This window comes from Dryobates pubescens, chromosome Z (genome assembly GCF_014839835.1).
Source record: "Dryobates pubescens isolate bDryPub1 chromosome Z, bDryPub1.pri, whole genome shotgun sequence".
NCBI lineage: Eukaryota > Metazoa > Chordata > Aves > Piciformes > Picidae > Dryobates > Dryobates pubescens.
In genome coordinates, this window is record NC_071657.1 from 15,853,145 (window position 1) to 15,877,147 (window position 24,003).

At 38.7% G+C, this 24,003-nt stretch overlaps 1 protein-coding gene across 3 annotated transcripts in view; it reads left to right on the forward strand.

Annotated features, from left to right (window-relative positions):
• The window catches only part of SNX2 (sorting nexin 2), a 41,478-nt gene extending 17,698 nt beyond the window's left edge, over window positions 1-23,780 (forward strand). The window contains exons 3-16 of one of the 3 annotated variants that reach the window (XM_054177963.1): window positions 2,513-2,676; window positions 3,860-3,926; window positions 4,138-4,181; window positions 4,265-4,406; window positions 7,571-7,649; window positions 10,523-10,598; window positions 11,846-11,959; window positions 12,187-12,280; window positions 13,977-14,182; window positions 18,996-19,139; window positions 19,603-19,614; window positions 21,454-21,534; window positions 21,642-21,713; window positions 22,521-23,777. In XM_054177963.1, coding sequence (XP_054033938.1) covers window positions 2,513-2,676; window positions 3,860-3,926; window positions 4,138-4,181; window positions 4,265-4,406; window positions 7,571-7,649; window positions 10,523-10,598; window positions 11,846-11,959; window positions 12,187-12,280; window positions 13,977-14,182; window positions 18,996-19,139; window positions 19,603-19,614; window positions 21,454-21,534; window positions 21,642-21,713; window positions 22,521-22,571 — 1,346 coding nt within the window. In that variant the 3' untranslated portion in view covers window positions 22,572-23,777. Of the gene's footprint in view, window positions 1-2,512; window positions 2,677-3,859; window positions 3,927-4,137; window positions 4,182-4,264; window positions 4,407-7,570; window positions 7,650-10,522; window positions 10,599-11,845; window positions 11,960-12,186; window positions 12,281-13,976; window positions 14,183-18,995; window positions 19,140-19,602; window positions 19,615-21,453; window positions 21,535-21,641; window positions 21,714-22,520 lie in introns of all 3 variants that reach the window. The other 2 variants (XM_054177965.1, XM_054177964.1) reach the window with 2 other exon arrangements.
• The last annotated feature ends 223 nt before the right edge of the window (window positions 23,781-24,003 follow it).

The window sequence follows — 24,003 nt, forward strand, 5'->3', positions numbered from 1 at the left end:
TATCTAAAGTTTGAAAAGTACGGAGTGGTGATGAATGGTTTGTTTCCCAAGTATACGTGGTTGGACATGGCTGGCAATAGAAAAAGCAAGAACTGAAATGGAATGGCTTTATAATATGTAATCTTTTTTTTCTCATAAATGTTTCTGTGAAATAGTAATTTGTATAACATGAAATATATATGTTGAATGCTGTTAGCCACTGAAGAGGAAAACTATCTTTTTTTAACAAGTTTAAATGTTCTACTACTCTAAAACCATTTTTTTCCTCTTCTCAAACAAATATTTTAGATACTCTTTGTTCATATTAAGAGCAAGCACCTTTTTGTATTCTCCATTTTTAACTTTAGTTTGAAAATACTATGGAACTCATGTTGATTTGAAATTAAGAGCAATGTTATTGGCAGGTTGAGTGAAATTATAATTCCTCTATGCTCAGCCCTGGTGAGGCCACACTTGGAGTGCTGAGTCCAAGTCTGAGCTGCCCAATGCAAGAGAAGTATGGACAGACTGGAGTGAATCCAGTGCAGGGCCATGGAGATGATTAAGAGCATGAAGTATAGGACATAGGAGCAAAGACTGTGAGAACTGGGGCTGTTCAACGTGGAGAAGGGCAGGCTCATGGAAATCCTACAATATGTATAAATACCTGATGGGAGGGAATGCAGAAGGAGGTATCTCAGTGATACCCACTGACATGGCAAGAGGCAGTGGATGCAAGTTGAAATACTGATAATACATAAGGAAAACACCCTACGTTGGTTTTGTGCTTTTTAATAGTGAGGGTGGTCAGGCACTGGCACAAGTTGTCAAAGGAGGAAGTGGATGCTTAAAGCCCAATAGGATGTAATCCAGAGCAGCCTGCTCTAGCTGACTCTACTTGAGCAGATGAGTTAGACTAGATCTTCTGTAGAGGTTCTTTCTAACCTCACCAACTTTGTGACATTTTTCAAAACAAAGCAGTAACAAGACTTTCTCAGCCAATCCAGAATGAGCATCTGCTTCAAACCAGGTTAAGGCATAGTGACCTTGAAGTTTACTTTCAATTTATTTTGAGCTTCAATATCAAACAAAATTTAGTCACACAGGCATTTTCATCCCTGAAATAGAGAAATGTGTTTTTGTTCATCTATGAAGAACATCAAGGACTGGCAGAAAATTGTTACAGAGAGTTGGGAAACAGCATTGACTAACAGAACACCTCTAAGTGGCAAGAAAGATAAAGCTGAGTGATTTTGTTACATTGATTGTGAAAGATCATAATATTACTTTTTGTAGTAATGAATTATATGGTTCATTGGGTGCTATTTCCAGTTCTAGTAGCTTACAGTGTGTTTTGGATGAGAAAACAATCCTAAGTGGGACAAGAATGAGAACTATTTCACAATTTTCAAAGTGGATCCAATCTCTATAACTCTTTTCTTAACAATTTAGTAAGGAGTAGTTATATTCATATAAGAATCAGGCTTTTAAAAGTTTGGAGCAAACATGCTGTCTTTTCTTTGGAAAATTCAACAGACAGAAGTTGCTGACACAGGTCTTTCCCAAACTCTGTACTAGGCATTACTGTTAGCTTTGTATAACTTCAACCGGATCTATTTTAGTGCTTTTTCCGCTTGCCTATTCAATTACTTGACACAGGAAGAGTGGAGATGGGTTAGAAAGTCAGTGTTGGTTTCAAATTACTTTTCTGCAGTCAATGTTATCTTTTAAGGAACTAGAATTCTTGAAAATGCACATTTAGCAAGAAGCACTGCATTAATTATTTGAACTAGAACAGGAACTTCTCTATACTCAGGAAGTGTACAGTTTACCAGTGGTCAAAACCAGCCAGTAGAGGAAAGCATGCAGGATTTGTAAAGCAGAGATTTACATCCTCTTTAAAGATAGATGAACTATCTACAGTCTGAAGAAAGTATTCAGTTTCTAGTGAACTGGTTTAAGCCCCAAAGAGACTGAAGACAGATGGAGAGTAAAGATGGCCTTACTAGTCCAAATGTCTCACCTGCTAGTATTTTTATTTCACAACTTGTGGGCTTTTGGCAGGGGAGGGAGTGTAGTGTGGTTGTGTAACTTCATTTAACACATGGCTTTGTCTGCTCATTTATCAGCCTATATGACTAAATCAGCTGTTGTTTAAAGTTCAAAAACTAAAATTAGTACAGATGCTGAAAAAGACCTGCTTGTGTAGTAAAAAAAATAATTCATTTTTTCCCACAACTCATGCAGCAATAAATTACTTGCCACTTGTGCCTACTTTAAATGACTCTTTGCCTAACAGCATCTTTAAAAAAGTTTTAGTCTTACTTTCATTAGTTGTACACTACAAGCTCAAATGTCACATCTAGTTTAACCTATGTTTTGAAGGAAGTCATCAGGAACACATGAATGTTATTTACAGATGATCTTACTGAACTTGTATATTGTAATTTTTTTACGGTGTGTGTTTTATCTTTGTGATGCATATCCATCTCTATTGCCCAAAAAACTTTGCTAACTGAAAATGTTTATTTAGAAGCAACAGAAGAAGTTTCACTGGACAGTCCAGAGAGGAATCCAATACTGTCACCAGAACCTACTCCTGCAATCACTCCTGTAACACCTACTACCTTAGTAGCTCCCAGAATGGAATCAAAAAACGTAACAGCCCCTGTGATTTTTGACAGGTCCAGAGAAGAGGTATGCAGTAAAATTCCAAATTATGGAAATGTCTTGTTTATTTTTTTTGAAGTTTTTCTTCCTTTAAAATCATGATTGCTAAATGTTGACTCATGGGATTATCCTTTGCTAAGGGGAAGCGTATAAAAAAAACCCTGTACTGTTTATTTTGCTTATAAGGTTTAGTGTGAATTTGACTTATGAAAAGACCGTAACAATTCACTACTTAAGTGGTTATAACAGGGCATATGTAGCATGAGGAGTAAGAGTCCCTGTTCCTTCAGAAGATTTACTATAGAACTGTATGTAGGAGCAAGCTATGAGCATGATACAGGAGAAATACTGATGATGTATAATAACTTAATAGTGTGTTACAGGTTTCAGCTTGGATTTCTGAAGTGGTGGTGGTGGGGAAACAGAGGAAGGAGTTTAGCATTAGCCTGCATGCTAACAAAGCCCAGGCATTGCCCAATGCCATTCATTCTGGAGTGCTCTTTAACTAGACAGTACCTGTGCTAAACCTTGTTTGCAAACTCATTTACCTGTGACTCAATTGATGATGAGTGCTTCCTCTGATACCACAAGATGGCATCTTTTGTCACTTCAGCCCTGGTACACTGTCCCTTCTGTTATGGTATATCTTAAGATCTCTATTTTCATCTGGCTTATGTATATTACATGAAATACTGTGAGTTTTTTCTTTATCTGTTACTGTTCCCTTCCTAAGCTCTTCTGCTGCAGACACCATTAATAAAAATGACTATCAGTCCTTTGATTAGAGGCATATAGAAATACCTCAAATGAGAGTGGCTTTGGAACTACAGTGTCAATTGGCATTGTAGGAGATACAATGAATATACCCCTGAGATACTTTCTAAAAATCTTGAGGCCAGCAAGCTCTGAGAATAGTTTTTCATACTAAAAGTTTTGCAGGAAGGATTGAAACTAAACTCATAGAATAACTTAGGTTGGAACACACCTTTAAGACCATCAGGTACCATCCATAAGCCCACCACATGAACTATGTTACAACGACAACCAATGTTAGAAATTATATTCGCTTAATCATTAGATGGTGAGTTTGGAAGAGTGTTTTAGTTTCACATACTGACTTTTTCTTCTCCCTCCTGTATACCCCTATCCTTGTAGCCATACACAATATGAATGCAATTATCTCTTTAAATGTGGCATATCTTTTTCCTAGATTGAAGAGGAAGCAAATGGAGATTTGTTTGATATAGAAATCAATGTATCAGACCCAGAGAAAGTTGGTAAGTTCCTTGTGTCTAGTAAGTCCGATGGCAGACTGGCAGACTCTTATATCCCTTGAAGACCATTTTGAGATTTTAGCCTGATTTTTCACTTATCACTTGGCAGTTGTCAGTAGCTGAATGGAAAGCTATTTATTGTATGTTTTGGAACAAAGTGTGCAGAGAGATTAAAATAATTTAACCTAGGATAAGTATCTTAATTTTCTTACAGGTGATGGCATGAATGCTTATATGGCATACAGAGTAACGACAAAGGTAACTAGTGCAAATACTTGCAGATAACTTTGTATCATACCTGAGTAGATGAATCAGTAATTCTTAACAATTTTTTTTTCAAGACATCACTTTCCATGTTCCACAAAAATGAATTCTCTGTTAAAAGAAGATTCAGTGATTTTCTTGGCTTGCACAGCAAACTAGCAACAAAGTACATGCATATTGGTTACATTGTGCCTCCAGCTCCAGAAAAAAGTATTGTAGGTAAGTGTAGTTCCTGTAAAGTTGAATTTAAGCATATCATTTAAGTACTGTAATGCAAATTAAGTATTTTAGTACCTGTTGGTCTTGTAAAAAGAATATTTCTATGAACAAATAGTACTCCCTGCTTAGCAGCTCCAAGTTATTAAATATCATTGCCAGATTTTATTTTTTAAGTTTGTGCTAGGTTGGAAAGATAGGTACTGGTGTCTTCCTAGCTCAGACCAGCATTGATAATGACATTTTTGCTAATACATGGCTTTCTGTTTCTTATCTATCCTTTTTTCTTCACTGCTGCCCTTCAAAAGCTGATTAGTCTATCAAAACAAAGACGTTAAATGAAAGTTTAACTTGTGTTATTATCAGTTGCCTGCAATATACAGAGCTTTATACATAATCTTCTAAAACTTCAGTCTGTTTTTTGTTTGTCATGGTAAACATGAAAACCTCCAGTTTATTCTTCAAAGCTGTAATTCAGAGAACACTTTTGAGTGATGCTAGTCATCATGCATGCCTACTAGGATTGGATCCTTCCTCCGTGAACTAGGATGTGTCCCAGTGCATCTAAGCAACTTAATTTTTGAGAGAGCTTATTGCAAAATAACTAACCTTTTAGAACAGAAAACCTTGCTGAAGTCTTTTGTCTTACATAAATGATTGGGTTCTAGACTGCTGTTTAACATGTAGGGAATGGCAGGACTTTTTTTTTTCAGTAGTATACTCTAAAGCTAGTCAGAGCATAGCTCTGTAGATGTAAGCAGCAGAAATCTTGGGGAAATTATGCTTTTAACTCTGTGGGAAAAGATGGGTTTTTTCAATCTGCAAGACTGAAAATGTGATCTGAATTCTTGGGAGTTCATGGAAGTAATTATGATTTTGTAATAACCAATTTTTCATGCAACAAAAATACGGGTATTTGCAAATGCTTAAAGGGCCTACAAAGAGGAAATGAGAGTTCTAGTCATGTCCTCTGGATAACATAACTTTTAAGGCATTTATGACTGCAATAACATGAAAATGTAGTACTTGCACCACAATCAAATTAATCTGTAAACAAAGCTTGGACTTGGTTTGAGGTCCTACTTTAAACCAGCATAAGTATTTATACACCTGTAAATGTGTAAAACAGTAGGACTTAAGTGCCTTGTAAGCAAGCACTGGCAATTGCTTATATAGAGATTTTGTTAAGCTACAGATAAATTGGGAAAACTCAGACTCTGTAGGATATTTTCCAAAGATTGTGAAACTCACACTTCAATCACAAACTTAAGTGCATAGGTAGTATTTACTTATCTCCAAAAACACATAGTCCATACATTTCTAATTCTGCAGAAAAGAAGGGATTTTAGGCTGATTTAAAAAAAGGCATCATGAAGGAGAGAGCTGGCAAAACAGCTGAAAGTAAAATGACAGGTTGTGTTTACATCACATGTTTATTTTTAAAGTTATAATAGGAAATATTTGACATTCAGTGTATAACAAGTGTGAGCTGTACAGAAGTCCTTAGTCCTGTTATGCTGTTGATAATGACTGGAGCTTTAAGCTCTAGGAGGGGCTGGCATTTCAGACTTTAGCCACAAATACAAGTGGTCAGCTGGTAACTGTGGAAAAACAGGGTAAAACTGAGTCACTACTTCTTTGTGGGTTGGAAAATCACATTTTCTACTTTAAAAAAAACAAATCTATTAAATTGTGGGTCCTTTCCTGTGAAAGATTATTGAGTGCCTAAGCTATAGAAACTGACTTTACACTTGCATTAAGTAGTCTTGTGTTAACAGAGAATGACAGATTACATGATATCTAGAAATAACTGTCAGTATCACAAGTTAGGAATTCTTCATATCATTCCTCATGTCATTTGATTACATACTCATTTTTTCCCCTATGAACATCTGTTGCTATCAAATTTGAATGATCGTTTTGCATTAAACTGCAGTATTTCATGCTTTCTGCAGTGAAATGTTAATGAATAGTAATACTTTAATGCAAAAAGATGAGACATGTGAATTACCTCACTTTTGTTTGAATACCTTAATCCTTGTAGTTAAAGACATTCAGTTTTATGGGAAAAATGTGGATTTACAATTAAATTACACTGTGTAGTATACCTTTGGAAAAAATTGTCAACTGGATTTATTTTCATCATGTTTCAGAGAAAGGAAAAACTAAGGCTTCACTGAGAGCTTAAGAGTCCCTCCTTGTTCCTGTTTGTCCCTTCTGTGGGTTACTGTGTGAAACTTCTAAAGGCAGAAAGGGAGATCAGGTGAAGAAAACATTGGGAACTGTTGACCTAGCAGGTCACAGAGTACACATGAAGAATTTCAGACTTAGAACTTTTATCTGGAAAATCACAGAACTAACAGAACAGGAATACAATACAGGTAGAAATAAGATGTTTCTCTCTCCTGTGTTTTAGGAAATGAAAGTAATTATGAATATTCAGTGTTTCATGGACTTTTTGGTAGGACTCTGGTTCCTAAACTCTCATGAGTTTGGGTCTTCAGCATGAAAAACATTGACTTCAGTCTTACAGTTGCAGAGTCCTTCTGTTACTGAGGCTGAATCTATTTCCTATACCATGATACATCAATGACTCTGGCTCTCCTATCACTTTTTTTTTTGACTACTCTCAATTTGGCCAGAGTAGGCATTGTAAAGCTGAATGCATTTTATTCTGCTAATTTTACTCTCCATGCAGCTTATAGTTGTTCATATACTTCAGAATTTTCAGAGCTAGTTAGTTTGTCCTAATTAACTAAAAAAGTCATAGGTTTAGAACTTAAATAATAGAATGAAATATTGGTAATAAGCTTACCAATTAATAGGCTTACAAACTGAGATTTATTTTCTGACTCAACTTTATTTGGTTAGCTCTTGCCTTCTTCTGAACAAGAATGACCAATGAGACTCTGATCTTCATTTAGATTGTCTTTATAAATGCAATAAATACATTACAGGAAATTGTGTATTTTGCAGAGCTGCTTCCAGAAAAACAGCAGCATACAGTGTTGGTGTTTTTTATCTTCCTGTGTAGTGTTTTTCATTGTAATTTATCTTAAATACATAAACTTAAGTAAGATTTGGTTTCTGATCATGTTTGTTATGTTAATGTCTTATTTATGATAAAATAAAACCAGCATAATGCCCTTTTTTTTTTTTCACCAAAGGCATGACTAAGGTTAAAGTGGGCAAGGAAGATTCTTCATCTACTGAATTTGTAGAGAAAAGAAGAGCAGCTCTAGAAAGGTAATGTATTCAATTAAAACTCATTTAGCCTCAGAATTGCTTATAATGCACTATGTGAGCGCTGTAATTGGGGTCTGGGGGATCTGTAATTAGATGGGTTGTGAAGGTTATATGCAGCTGCCAAATCTGTATGTAGAAATTGAATGATTTCCACTGGTAATGGGAAATGTGGCTTTCTTCATAAAGAGGATTACAGCTAATTCTTCAAACTAGTTGGTCCTTCTTTTTACAAACAAGAGAAGGGCTGGTGGGAGATGTAGTGGTTGGAGGCTGTCTGGGGTCCAGTGACCATGAAATAATTGTCAATATGCAGTCAAGCTAAGAGGGGCATCAACAAAACCTCAACTCTGGACTTCTGGAGGGCGGAGTTCAGGTTACTTAAGGAACTAACTCAGAAGGTACCTTGGGATACAGCCTTTAAAAACAAAGGGGTCCAGGAGGGCTGGACCTACTTCAAGAAAGAAATCTTGAAGGCGCAGGAACAGGCTGTGCCAATGTGCTGGAAGATGAGACGCTGGGGCAGATGGCCAGCCTGGATGGGCAATGAACTTCTGAATGAATTAAGGGGAAAAAAAGGTGGTGTATCATCTTTGGAAGGAAGGAGAAGTTACCCTTGAAATGTTTAAGGATGTTGCTAGGTCATGTAGGAAAAAAATTAGAGGCAAAGGCCCGTTTAGAGCTTAGACTGGCCTCTGCTGTGAAGGACAACAAAAATGCTTTTATAAATATATTAATGGCAAGAGGAGGGCAAGGACGAGCTCCACTCCTTAGTGGACACAGCGGGGAATATTGTAACTAAAGATGAGGAAAAGGCAGAGGTACTTAACACCTTCTTTGCCTCAATTTTTAATAGCAGGACAGGTTGTCTTCCAGACAACTGGCCTCCTGAGTTGGCAGTTGGAGTCAGGGAGCAGTATAGTTCCCCTGTAATCCAGGAGGAAGTAGTTTAGAGACCTGCTGAGCCCCTTGGATCCCCACAAGTCCATGGGACCGGAGGGGATCCAGTCTAGGGTGCTGATGATGAACTGGACACACCACTCTCCATCATTTGTAACAGTCCTGTTCCCAGATAACTGGAATCTGGCCAACGTGGTGCCCATCCACAAGAAGGGCCAGAAGGAGGAACCAGGGAATTACAGACCTGTCAGCCTGACCTCAGTGCCAGGCAGCAGTATGGAACAGGTCATCTTGAGTGCAATCACACAGCACTTACAGGGTGGCCAAGGGATCAGGCCCAGCCAGCATGGATTTAGGTTGTAACCAGGTGGGGGTTGGTCTTTTCTTCCAGGCAACCAACACCAGAACAAGAGGACACAGTCTAAAGCTGTGCCAGGGGAGGTTTAGGATGGATGTTAGGAAGATGTTCTTCATGGAAAGAGTTATTGGCCATTGGAATGTGCTGCCCAGGGAGGTGTTGGAGTCACCATTACTGGAGGTGTTTAGGAGGAGACTGGATGGGGCGCTTTGTGCCATGGTTTAGTTGATTAGATAGTGTTGGGTTCTGAGTTGGACTTGATGACCTTGAAGGTCTTTTCCAAATTGGTTAATTCTCTCCTCTCCGAACCTCTCCAAACCTCTCCGAACCTCTCCTCTCCGAACCTCTCCAAACCTCTCCTCTCCTCTCCTCTCCAAACCTTTCCTCTCCTCTCCATATGCAACTCTTGATCTTCTGGAGTTCCAGAGCCAATCTTATATTAAAATATCTCTGCAGAATTTCCTTGCTAATAACTTTCAGTTTCCTAGGTAAGGGAATTACGTTTGAAATTATGCTGAAACACAAAATACTGATAGGTTGCTTTGTCTTAGTTAATGTGTTACTGAAAATTGGCCTAGAGCTTCATTCACATCTGCCAGTTAAAACTGCACCTAGAAGTTACTGAAGTTTATCTGTCCATAGAGTGGAACTGTGAAACATGATCTAGTTATACAAGTCTATTGGTAAAGGAGTGGTGGCGCGAGATATGAAGACTTGGATTAACTGCTAGAATTAGAATAAATACTCTGAGGTAACTGAACATGTACTTCCACACAAATTTAGGTCTCTGTAGTAGAGATTACTAGTTTCTCTCTTGGATGCTTATTTGGAACAGTAAGAAGGTTAGAAAAAGTTTAATTCACAAGCTTGTGTGCATGCTTTAAGTGCTGCTTTTCAATGTATTTGTTAAACAAGTTACACTAGTGTACAACTTCCAGTGGATGTTGAGAACTCCTCCCATTCTGGGAAATGTACTCCTTAGGACATTTGACAATGTGGGGATGCCTGTCCACTGCACTATTGTAGATAAGCTCATCTTTTGGGTTTTTTGTTGTTGCTGTTGCAAATTGGCTGGCATTGGATAAGGAAGATTTCACTCAGCTGTTGCAAATATGAAGTATAACATACTTCATACCACTGAGCCACATACAGTCCTACCTTAAGGAGTTTCTGGTCTAAATAAACTATATTATAACCACTGCACACACCTTTGGCATGTTACATTGTGGTACAGAGTGTATGAGCCTGTATATTTTAGTCAGAATTTCCAGGTTTTGTGGCAGAGTTACTGGAGTAAGGCTTCAACAATGTTTAAACAGTTTACTGGTCCTAATTTGTAACTCTGTAGGACTTGCTTGTTGGGAGCAAGGTGACAGAGACATAAATATGGTTTGAAGAGTCAGCAGAGAGGCAAAGGTTTGAAGGGTTGTAGAGGCTAAACTATCATCTGACCCTCTAGAAGTGACTTTTTAAGAATGTTCAAGCCCTATTAGATAATGAGAGAGGTTATGTGCTGCATTGTATTCTGTTTAGGTGAAGGATACTTTCCAGTGCTGTCAGGCACACTAAATATGTTTTGTTATCTAATATTATAATATTCCAATTTTTAATATTATAGGTATCTACAAAGAACAGTAAAACACCCAACCTTGTTACAGGATCCAGATTTAAGACAATTCTTGGAAAGTTCTGAGGTATTTAAGTTCTTTAAAGTTCTCCTATTTATTTCTAGATATGGTAACCTACAAAGCAGTATGTTCTGTTTGTACTGAGACCCAATGCCCTAAATTCATATGAAATCAAATCAGATTGTACCCTTCACAGGACAGAACAGCCCAGGGTTTTTAGGTAAAGGTGTGACTCTGCTTCTGATAAAACTGAGTCGTAATAACCAAAAGCTATTTGCTGTTCAGTGTCTTCTCAAGTGAGTTCATATGTCCAGTTCTGAGTGAAGCTTATCATGCAAGGTGAAAATACATAATCGATGTTACTGATTGTTAAACAATATGAAGAACCAAACTGGCTTGGGAGCAGCTTTCTTGTCTCTAGAGATCCAACTTAAGGGGTGTTGCTAGGGTAATATGAAAATACTAGCAGTGCTGCTGGCTAGGCTAAGTGTGAATAGAGGACTTCAGTCACCTGTGTAGTCAATTTCACAATATCAAAGTATTGTTAATGATGCATAATATCTCTTTATATATGTACATACTGAATTCATTGTAATACTTCACTGTCTTTAAGCCAATGCCAATATCTTAGTTATACTAATAAGTCAGAGAGACATCACTACTGACAAAAGTTTCATTGATAGATAACTTACCATGGATTTGTCAATGCTGCTGACAGAGTATCACATGAAGGGTAAATGGCCTGACATAGAGGCCACCTTGTATGGCACATTAGGGCTAGCCTGAATAATATTGTCAATTAAATTTAAAATTTGTTAACTTACCCTTGAGGATTTCTAAAAACTTGAGCAAATACACAGTTATTTTACTATGCATGAGGTAGGTTCTGAAATCTGGCCTATATTGAAAAGCAAAAATACATCAACCATGTGTAATCAGTACACAGTGCAAATCTTGCATTGCAATTAAATGTTTTACAGAATTTCTTTTGTGTAATTTGTTATAAATCAAAGCTTTTCTGTTCCTTTAGCAGTTTGTTCTCTTTGGCTAGTTACAACCTTTGGCTAGTTCATAACAACTTTGGACAAGTGCATTGTTTGTTCCATTTAAATGTAAAGATGTAGAAGAAAAGTAAATAGTCTAAGTTTTCCTCTTGAGAATGTAGAAGTAGTAAATCTGAGAAATTGGATTCCACCATATTGGAGCACATAGGAGTAAAGAAAACACTATATCCTTTCCTTTTCCCTCTGTGCCCAGTTAAACCTCCATCCTTTTAACCAATCTGTTTGCCCTTATTTGTCATTCAATTCCAGCTGCCGAGAGCGGTTAACACCCAGGCTCTGAGTGGAGCAGGAATATTGAGGATGGTAAACAAGGCTGCCGACGCTGTCAACAAAATGACAATCAAGATGAATGAATCGGATGCAGTAAGAGCTGATTTTTCGGCTTGAATAATGAGACGAATTAATGAGCCTCAACAATTGCATTTTAAAGCTGTAGAAGTAGAAAATGGGTTATTAATTTGCTTACTGGCTTGAATTCTTAGCTGTATCAGCTGACCACCCTGGCAGTACATGGATAATTTGCTTCTTTAAAACCAGAAATGCTGGTGGTAATCTAATTTGTAATGCTGGATTCTTTCATCTTTTGTCAGTGGTTTGAAGAAAAACAACAGCAATTTGAGAATCTAGATCAGCAACTTAGAAAACTTCATGCCAGTGTCGAAGCATTAGTCTGCCACAGAAAAGGTAACTTCACTTTTATGTCAGTGCATGAATTGAAGAGCTTAGAACTTTAGGAAATGGCGATAAAATGAGCTTAGTATGTCAGAACTCTTAAATAATTAATAGAGTTGTACAATAGATTTTCAGGCAAAAAGCTTCTAATTGTACCCTTTAGTGCTCTAGCGTTTTGATATACCTGGTTGTAATCTTAATTTTATCCAGAATATCTATAATTCTCAAAGTTAACTATGCTGATTTGGCATAATTTTTTTTATCTTGTGGAGATCAGATACTATACCTAGCAGTGATTCTGCGACAGTAAATATCCATAGATGTATCTCTAGGTCTTACGATAAGAGTCATTACCTTCTGAACAAAAAAGTGGCTGCATAATTCCATTTAAGCATCTTTTGATTCAAAGCCATCCAAGAACAACCTCTTCCCGGAGTATCGCTCCATTAACTGAATTCCTGCTCTTAAACAGGAATTTACTTTTCTCAGTTTGGTTCATGTAATGATACATCATCAAGCTACTGTGAACATTTCGGGAAACATAATATCAGAGTATCAGCTTTTAGTTCGCCTATTCTAAAGAGAAGCAAAGCCTGCGAGTTTGTATTTTAATCACCTGTGCTGCTGTTTTGCCAAAGATTGTTTTCTCTCAGATGGTTTCAAAAAACCCAAACACCAAAGCTTTGATTTGTAGCTCACAGAAGACCATAAGTGTTCCTTCTGATGCTACTGTATTATGTTAAAATACAGGGACACCTTTTGGTGTCAACTTGGTGAAAATTTTACAAATTGTTTTCTCATAACTCCATCAGAAATTACTCTCTGGAGTAGAAAATGTTTGGCTAGATAGCCTTAAAAGTATTTCAAGAAATAACTAATCATGTGTGTGTTTGTCACCTGCTCATAGATCTGAAAAAAAGTTGCGTTTTAAATACCTTGAAGACATTTTGCTTCTGGAAACATTTCTGGTGTTCTGATGATTCTGCGGAAGCAGTGCAGTAGCACAATCTGCACTTGTAACCCTGATGAAGTAAATGAGATTAAACATTTGTTCAAAGGTCCTTCACAGGACTTAACTTTGTACAGAATGACTTAGATGGAATTTGATGAGATAATTGTCCTAGTATTTAATATATAAGCTCAAAACTTTACCTTTATAGATGCCAGGCATGCTGGTGTGTGGGTTGTTTTTAGTTCTAAGACATCACAATGTGGCAAGACATTACAGTATGCACAGCTAAAGGTATTTTGGTTAACAAAACAGTGCGACAGAAAGAAATTCCACTCATGAGGGCGGTGGTTTTGTGAAATTGTTGGGTTTTTTTCTACTCTGAAATGCCTGAAGAACTGTGCTATAGACCTGTTAAAATTCTTTCTCATTTGCTCTGTAGGTCACTTTGCTTTTGTTTTGTGCATTTGCATTTTCACTGAACTGGATAATACTTCAGTGATGGTTTTTTCCCTATGTTTTGCTAGACAGAGTAAGCATTTCACTGAAAAACTCAGCAAAACATTACTAATGCAGGATTTTGTCTCATAACTGTGGTTTCATTGTGATCCCCTTGTGTATTTTATCATGAACTTAAGAGTTTTCAGTTGATGAAGATAGGGTTGATGCAGGGCAGAGGTCACCACACCACTGATCTATGCTGTAACATAGTATAATAAATTATCTACATTTTACTGAACATTACTCACTGTATTTCAGAACTTTCAGCCAACACAGCTGCCTTTGCTAAAAGTGCTGCCATGTTAGGTAATTCTGAGGACCACACTGCTCTGTCCAGAGCTTTATCTCAGCTTGCAGAGGTTGAGGAGAAGATAGATCAGTTGCATCAAGAACAAGCTTTTGCTGATTTCTATCTGTTCTCAGAGCTTCTTGGCGATTATATTCGTCTCATTGCTGCAGTAAAAGTGAGTACTACTAAGAAAAATACTTGGGTTTGTGTTTAAAATATCATTGTTCAACTTGTAGATTTAGAGTAAATGAATGTCTGCATTTGCACACGGTAGCACAGGTAAGACTACATTTGTCCCTGAAGCTCTAGCTGAGTTAAATGATCAGGTATTCAAATGATTAAAATAGTGGTGATCAAAAATGGGGATGGATAAATAATGTACATGGTGAACATCTACCTGACCAGTACTAATTTTGCACAGTATTTGATGACACCATGCACTACTGTGTTTAAGCATGCTGTTTCTTTAATGTTACACATTTTTATAGCATAGAATCATAGAATTGTTAGGGACCTCGAGGATCATCTAGTTTCAACCCTCCTGCCATGGGCAGGGACACTCACACTAAATCAGGTTGCTCAGAGCCACATCTAGCCTGGCCTGAAAAACCTCAAGGGGTGGGGCTTTCACCATCTCCCTGGGCAACCTCTTCCAGTGTCTCATCAGAATGTTGAAGAATATCTTTCTAACATCCAATCTGAATCTACCCATTTCTAGTTTTGTTCCATTCCCCCTAGTCCTATCACTACCTGACACCCTAAAAAGTCCCTCACCAGCTTTCTTGTAGGCCCCCTTAAGATACTGGAAGGACACAATAAGGTCTCCTTGGAGCCTTCTCTTCTCCAGACTGAATAGCTCCAACTTTCTCGGTCCGCCTTCATAGGAGTGGTGCTCCAGCCTTCTAATCACCCTCCTGGCCATTCTCTGGACGTGTCAGCATGTCCAGATCCTTCTTGTAATAGGGGCTCCAGAACTGGATGCAGTAATCCAGCTGGGGTCTCACTGGAACAGAGTAGAGAAGAATCACCTCCCTTGACCTGCTGGTTATGCTTCTCTTGATGCAGCCCAGGATGTGATTGGCTTTCCAGGCTGCAAGTACACACTGGTGGCTCATATTGAGCTGCTCATCCACCAGCACCCCCAAGGCCTTTTCTTCAAGGCTGCTCTCAAGCCAGTTGCTGCCCAGCCTATGTTGGTGCTTGGGATTGCCTCAACCCACATGCAGGACCTTGCATTTAGTCTTTTCAAGGTCAAGGCTGTCAAGGTCCCTCTGGATGCCATCCTTTCCCTCCAGCATGTCAGCTGCACCACACAGCTTGCTGTCATCAGCAAACCTGCTGAGGGTGCACTCAATGTCACTGTCCGTGTCACCAACAAACATGTTAAACAAGACTGGTCCCAGTACTGATCCTTGAGGGACTCCACTTTTCACTGGCCTCCACTTGGACATAGACCCATTGACAGCCCCCCTGTGGGTGTGGCCATCAAACCAGTTCTTTATCCACTGAATGGTCCATCCATCAAACCCATACTGCATCAGCCTGGAGACCAGGATGTGGTGCGGGACAGTGTCAAAGGCTTTGTTCAGGTCCAGGTAAATGATGTCAGTTGCTCAGCCTTTATCTATTCATGTTGTGACCTTGTCATGGAAGGCCACCAGGTTTGTCAGGCAGGATTTGCCCTTGGTGAAGCCATGCTAATTATACCCAGTTATCTCTTCATTATTCTTCTGCCTCAGCAGCACCTCCAGGAGGATCTGCTCCATGATCATATTGGGCACAGAGGTGAGACTGACTGGCCTGTAGTTCCCTGGGTCATCACTCTTTCCCTTTTTGAAAATGGGGGTTATGTTTTCCCTTTTCCAGTCAGTGGGCCTTCCCCAGACTTCCATGACTTTTGGAATATAATAGAGAGTGGTTTAGCAACCTCATCTGCCAGTTGCCTCAGCACCCATGGGTGTACCTCATCAGGTCCCATGGGCTCAAACACTTCCAGATTCTTCAGGTGATCATGAACCTGATCTTCACTCACAATGGGCTTGTCCTTCTTCCAGTCCTTGCCATTATCTTCTGTTATTCCAGGAGCCATTGCCAGTGAAGACTGAGGTAAAGAAGTCATTGAGAGCCTCAGCCTTCTCCACATCACTTGTCACCAGTTCACCTGTTAACTTTCTGAGGGGGGCCACATCTTCCCTAGTCTTCTTTTTAACATTAATATACCTATAGAAATTTTTACTGTTCCCCTTGATCTCCCTGGCTAGATTTAATTCTAACTGGGCTTTAGCTTTTCTAACCAGGTCTCTTGCTGCTTGGGTAGTTCCTTATGTGCCCCCCCATTCTAGCTGTCCTTTCTTCCACTCCTTGTAGAGTTTCTTTTTGTGTGCCAGCGTGTCCAGGAGCTCCTTGCTCATCCAGGCAGGTCTCCTGACATTCTTTCCTGCTTTCCTCTTTGTGGGTATACTTTGCTTCTGAGCAAGGAGAAGGTGATCCATGAACACTGACCAGCTGTCCTCTTCCCTGTAGGCCTTTGTCCCACGGTACTTTGGCCAGCAGATCCCTGAAGCAATCGAAGTCTGCATGCCTAAAGTCCAGGATTGTAAGCTTGGGATATGTCCTCCTAGTTGCCCTACGGACCTTAAATTCTATTGCTTCATGGTCACTGCAGCCAAGGTTATCCCTGAGCCTCACAATGGTGACCAGCCCTTCCCTATTGGTGAGAAGGTCTAGCATAGCATCTTCTCTCGTTGGTTCCTCTACCACCTGGAGGAGGAATTTGTCATCTATGCATACCAGGAACATCCTGGTACCTAGCTGCATTGTCCCTCCAGCAGATGTCAGGGTGCTTGAAATCCTCCACAAGGACCAGGGTTTATGAACATGAAGCCACTTCTGTTTGCCTGTGGAGGATCTCATCTGCTTGGTTCTGCTGGTCAGGTGGCCTGTAGCAGACCCCCACAGCAACATCACTTTCCCCTGTCTTCCTTTCAGTCATCACCAATATGCTCTCAACCATCTCATCATCCTTCCCCAGGTGGAGCCCCACAGATTCCAGCTGGTCACTGATACAGAGAGCAACACCTCCTCCCCTCCTACCCTGCCTGTCCTTCCTAAAGAGCTTGTATCCTTCTATCTCTACATTCCAGTCATGGGAATCATCCCACAAAGTTTCAGTAATAGCCACTATGTCATAGCATCTTGGCAGTGCAGTGGCCCTTAATTCATCCTGTTTACTGGCCAAGCTGTGTGCATTTGCATAGAGGCACTTCAGCTGGGCTGGCCATGCCACCCTCTTAGGTGAATCCCCCTTGATTCTCTTGGGGTGCCCCAGTGCTTCGTCCTTGGCTTGCATCAGGGCTGCAAGTTGAGAGCCCTTTCTAGCACTCCATCCCCCTGCCTCTGGTGAGCTGCCCCAATGTTTGTTACAGGCAAGCATGAGATTAATAACCCCTTCCCTCTTCAAATCCAGTTTAAAGCCCTATCTATGAGCCCTGCCAACTCCTGCCCTAGAATCCTTTTCCCCCACAGGGACAAGTGCATCACATTGGTTGCTTGCAGCTCTGGTGCCCTGTAAACTGAGCTGTGATCTTAAAATACAAGCCCCTATCAATGACACCAGTCCTGGAGCCATGAATTGACCTGTTGGCTCTTCCTAAGTGTTCCCTTATCCATCGCTGATGTCAGGGGCATGGAGGAGAACACAACTTGAGCTCCTGATCCCTTTAGCAGTTGCCCCAGGGTCCTGCAGTCTCTTTTAATTGATTGTGAGCCTCTCACTGCTGCATCATCACTACCCACCTGAAAAACCAGGATGGGTAATAGTCTGAAGGACTCACAAGGGTGGGAATTTTACCTGAGACATCCTTTACCCAGGCAGCAGGAAGACAGCAGACCTCTTTATGAAGTGGATTTGATCTGCATATCTGGCCCTCCACTCCCCTCAGCAGGGAGTCACCTACGACAATGACCCTTCAATTTTTCTTTTCAGGTTCAGTTTTTATGGCTGTCTTGAGGCAGGTCAGCCTTGGTGGCACTTCTAGCTTTTGTGGCACTTTTGGCCTTCATGAGCCCTCATCCTTGCTTAAAACCAGTTCCTCTTGCAGAGCCTCATACCTGTTCTGCAAGGCCACTATAGGTGGTATGCTTCTTAAAGGAGCTTGCTTGCTCCTTTTGTATCGTTTATTTTGTTAGGTAGCAACCTGTTCCTGTTGACCCTGCACATGTGAATTGTTACAGGAAGGCTGGGGGGGCTTGCTGATGAGAGGATATCGAAAAAATCCTCTCCTCCACTAAGAGTTAACTCCCATTTCTGTAAAGATCAGCATGCTTATAAATTTTCAGGAACATAATTTGGCTGTATTTGACAGCTATCAAATACTTCCTTTAAATAAGAAACAGGACTTGTGGATCTAGATCTCATTACAGAAAATACTCACTTTTGGTGTAATTCATGCTGCTCAGCATAATTAGGTTTTGATATGGGAGGGTATGTCTGCAAACTTTTTTATCCAGAAACATCTTTTGATTTGACAGGTTGTTGGGAGTATATATTGTTCTTTTTGTTTTCCTGTTTTTTTTCCAATGTGTATACTTCTGCTACCTTAGTCCATGATTAACAAAAACGTATTGCTGAATTGCTGTATAATCCATGTACACAAAAAGTTTGCCAGAATCTACATTCAGGGAAGTACTTGCTGAAGAGAACACTCTGTAGTAGTTGCTTTGGTAATGGCTTAATGGAATGAAGTACGTAAAATGGTTTGGGGCATTACAGTGTCTGCACTGAAAAAGGCTTCTTGATCACTCTGTTATTTGTGGAAGGTAGAGTTGTCAAAGCACACCATTGAATGAAATGCAAGATGATGTGGTAAACACAGTGAAGTTTCTTGGAGTATACTTTTTCCAGTTTTACCCAGAATTAGCTTTTCCTGCTAGGAATTTAGATTGCCCTAACAATTCCAGTTGCTTAATAAATTTGTCTGTACTTCAAGGGTGTGTTTGATCATCGAATGAAATGCTGGCAGAAATGGCAAGATGCTCAAGTCACTTTACAAAAAAAACGTGAAGCTGAAGCAAAGCTCCAACTTGCCAACAAACCTGATAAACTGCAGCAAGCTAAAGATGAGATAAAAGAGGTAATGTTATCAAACATTATTTTGGAGGTCAGAATTTCTGTGTTAGCTCATTCATTCTGCAATAATGCACTACTTTATACCATTTTTTATTTACAAATCACTCATTTGCTATTTTCCATATTTACTGAAATTTTTAAAGGATAATAATTAAATATTAAATGTAGGATCTGTAAGGCAGTTAATACTGTCTCTACAGTCTGGGAGCTGGGTGGAGGGGAACATGCCAAGATAAATCATACTTTTAACTGTTAACAGATTGCTTGGGTAGGCAGAGGAGCGTGTTTTGGCTTATAAAGCCAAAATCTAGCTAAGAAGACTAATGGAAAACTGTTCCTATGTTTCACTTAGTTATGCAGCTTATGTACCCATATATATGTATGTATATATGGTGTAATTTCAGTAAAAATAAGTCTAACGTTGAAGTGTCATAATTTATACACTTTTTCTGTCATGCTTCACCAAGGAAATTGAAGAGGTAGGACAACTTAATTATTTAATGTTAATGCATTCAAATTATGCACTAGTATTCTCTCATTAAATAATAAGAGAACATCATTGCAGATTTCAAGCTCTCTTCTGCAGCTACTTTGGCTTCCTCATTGATCACTAACCACATGCTGCTGTGTTATTTCTGTCCTTTAATATATTTTGCATACAGTGTTGAAATTGTTCATTAACTTGTCTTTCTCTTTATTAAAAAAGGCCTTTGTTTACTGTGAAAACTCAGTGTCACTCTTATGTGACCACATTCTTGCTGGTTACCTCTCTTGATGTCACCCATCCATCCACAGTATAAGTGAGCTGGAACTCCTTGTCAAAAATGCTTCCTGAGTATTAGAAGTAATAGGAAATACTCTGATCCATTCTCAGTCCCAATATTAAAAGAATCAATGTTGTTCCTGACAGATGTAATTTTTCTACTTTATTGGATGGTTAGAGGAGCTTGTTAGTACACTCAAAATTTGAATGTCCTGGTGGAAAGTTACTGCTGTCATTGAAATATGTGTAGAGTTGCTCAGTTTAGTTAATGGCAAACCTTCTGGCATAGAAACTGCAAAGTGGAAGCCTGTGCAGCTTGACAGTCATTCCTGACTCAGCTATTTTCTGTGGGTAAAAGGCCAGAGAACAGTCCAAGAAATACCTTACTGGATAAGGAGCAATCTCTTCTCATTAGAAACTACAAGCTGGCAGACTATTATCCAGTGATGATAGGTATGATGAAACTGGAATATTAGACTCATTAGGCCTATAGAGATGTCCACTGAAGTCTTGGGCACCTCTTGTCACTGCGGTAGGAAGGTACAGGCAGTTTTAATCTACCTTTTAGCTAAATTTTATATTGTTTCAGTTATTAGATAACTCTTCAGGCTGTTTTACCATCAAGGACATCTTACTATGGCTTACTAAGTATCTGAAGTGTGAAGTTGATAGCTTTTTTCCACATCTAGTTAGCTAATCTAAATTTGACACTAAAAAAGTTTGTAGTAAAAGCAGTTTTAAAGTAGTGTAGGTGATGATGATCTCTTATTGTATAGGTGGATGTAAACTAAAGAGAAACTTACCCAAAACCTGGTGTCATGTATTGTATGAGTGCTATACTCTCAATACGGCAAAATCACACAGCCACATGACTTGCTCTGAATTTTCCTTTTTTCATCATCTTAACCTGTGATAACTTTTCCACTGCTGCTTTCTATGAAGACAGCTCCCACTGAACAAGAAAGCATGTGCTTTGGCTTGCTTAAGCATCATGCTTTCTGACTGCAAAGCAAATGAACATGTTCTCAGTAGCTTGTCATCTGCAGCGGAAGTATGTTAGAGATAATGATATACTTGACCATAGGCAGAGGTGAAGATTTAATAATCTCTTCTGGGATTAGGCAAGCACAGGGAAATAACTTTTGGGACTCTTCTACTCTTGATTGGACAGGTGGTCACAGAAAGCTTACAGGTTTAGATTCCTCTTATAGCAGTGGTTGTAAATGAAGTAGTGGGTAAAAGTGTAGAGATCCTTTTTCTTTTCTAAAGAATCACAGAATCTTTTCTAAGTATTAAGTGTTCCTTGATAGCAACACTAAAATGTGTTTACATTTCATCTACAGATAGCATTACCTTTGAGATATCATTGCCTTAACTAATCTGATTACATTCTATTATACAGATTGTTACTCTGAAATTATTTTAAGACTTTTTGTTAAGTTTGACCAAAAAAAAGATGCTTTCAAGCAACTATTACTAATACACTAAAATTATGATTGTCATAGAACAAATGGACAACACAACATCTTATCTCTGAATGTCTTTCCTTTGCCAGTGGGAAACAAAAGTTCAGCAAGGGGAAAAAGATTTTGAACAGATCTCCAAAACCATTCGCAAGGAAGTGGGAAGATTTGAGGCATGTATCATTTTGTCCAAGTAAATGAGAGTTTTACTTTAGATAATACTGACCTTCCAAGTAGAATTGGTTAAGAGGTTAATATGCCATAATTTATCTATTAACAGAAGGAACGTGTGAAAGACTTTAAAACTGTTATTATCGAGTACTTAGAGTCGTTAGTGCAAACACAACAGCAGGTAAGATAAATTTTAAGTTTTGTACAAGTTAATATTCAGTATGTTCCTTTCTAGGTTTGGATAAAAAAAACAACCACCAGGCTTTAAGTGTAGCAGTTTCTAAAACTTGAGGAACTACTTCTTATCTGTACTTTATGTACTGTACATAGTGATTACAGTTTCCCATCTATTGCTATGTTCCCTTGCACAGCTCTAACTCAGGGAAGAAAGGGAGAAGCTCCCTTAGGAATGTGGGTGAATGGAGGGTCTTGTCATCTTCTGAGACTGAAGTAATACTTTCACTTACAGATTGGAGTAAATTGTAAAAAATACATACTTAGAATTACTGGAGAGACTCGAATACTTAAATGTTTATTGCTCTTCTTAGAAAGTACTAAATATTGCTGAATACTGTAAAGCAGTAAAACAGTTTCCAGTGACTCAGAAGCAGACCTTTTTCTCAAAAGAGTGTCTGGAGTATTTCCTTTATTAATTTCAGTGACATAATCCTCTGACTTTCTTTCATTAAAACAAGCAAATAAAAGTGGTATTCTTAGAGGTAAGAATAGCAAACTGAGCTTGTGAACAAATGCTCTATAACTGTATTCTATAGCGTTGCATTCAGTATATAGTAACAACTCTGTTGCTATGAGTGGAGTTCTGTATTTGTTGTATGTTTTCTCACATCTTGTAATAATGTGAATGGATAATATGAAGCACCTATATCCTTTGTTCAGTGGACACCAGTTTTCCACAAGAGGAGAAAAATACATCTATTTTCTTTTCCAACATTTAGTACTTAATGAGTGTTTTTCCCTTTTCTTTAAGCTAATAAAATACTGGGAGGCATTCCTACCTGAAGCCAAAGCCATTGCCTAAAAGAAGAATATTCCAAATGACAAGACACTATGGATGTTTGTCCTGGATAAAACTAAATTCCACAGTGAAATCACTTCAAATCATCCAAATAAACCACTATATATTTTATGAATTAACATGTGGCTTTTTTATATACGACAGCATTTTATTAACAAGCTGCATGTCCTGACACTCTATGAAGTGGACTGTGGCATGACGTTCTGCAATACATTGCTGAATTGAACACTGTTGAGTCCTAATGCTTGCACTAAAATGTGCACTGCAAGGCCAGAAAGCTGATATTTTTGTTCTTTACAATACAATGTTCTGTAGTATGTTTGCCTGATCTTTATGAAACAAATTTAATCATTGATTAGTGTTCACTTAAACATTCCTGTACAAAATCATGTTTTTGTGATTACAATAATAAAGGGACGTACCTTGTGAAACATCAAACACTCTGGTTTTGTGTCTGTAGATATTTACTGGTGTTCTTAGAAGTAGCTTTTAGAAAAAAAAAGAGATTATATCAAAGGCAAAGGCAGAAACAATGTTTAGTAAAGAATGCTGGAGACAGTATTAAAGATCTAAAACCAAGTATTTGTGCTAAACTGTTCTGATTTTTAATTCTTAATCTGTTAAGTGTATTCTTTTCACCTGAAGTTATCACAGCCTTGGTAAATGTGTTAATTCTCACGGGGTCAAAATGCTTGGGCAACAGAGAATTCAGAAATATTTTCAAACTGGTTTACAAAGATTCTGAAGGGTTAAGACCACCTTTCATGGTGACATAACAATTATCCTGATGGACTGATAAATGTCATCAGTTGTCTTCAGCAGATTCAGGATACAAAAAGGAAAAAAACCTTGCAGTAATTCTGGTAATAGGGGAGGAAGAAAACTAATTAATTCAGCTGAGTGCAAGGTACCTGTAAGCATTCTACCTGCATTTTGTGGAGTAGGAAATGTATTTGCAGAGAGCAATTACATCTTCTGTTAAGAAATCATGGAAGCTAAACATTTTTCTGAAATGCACAATATGGGACGTGCTGCCCTGTCATTTAAATAACATGCTAAACTTGTCAAAGGCATATATTAATGAGGGTTTTCACAGAATCACAGAATGTTAGAGGCTGGGAGGGACCTTGAAAGATCATCTAGTCCAACCCCCTGCCACAGCAGAATCATGTAGAGGAGATCATGCAGGAGCATGTCCAGCCAGGTGTCGAACATCTCCAGAGAAGACTACTCCACAGCCCCACCCCCGGCAGCCTGTTTCAGTGTTCCATCAGCCTCACAATGAAAACATTTTTCCTCATGTTTTAGTATTAAGTTGTAGATAAATATTAATCATATAAAATGAAAGAGGAACTTTTGGCTAATTGTAAGACTGCAGGATTGGTGCATGAATTTGTATTGGTTGTAGTCAAATACAAACATCCAGATCTAAGCA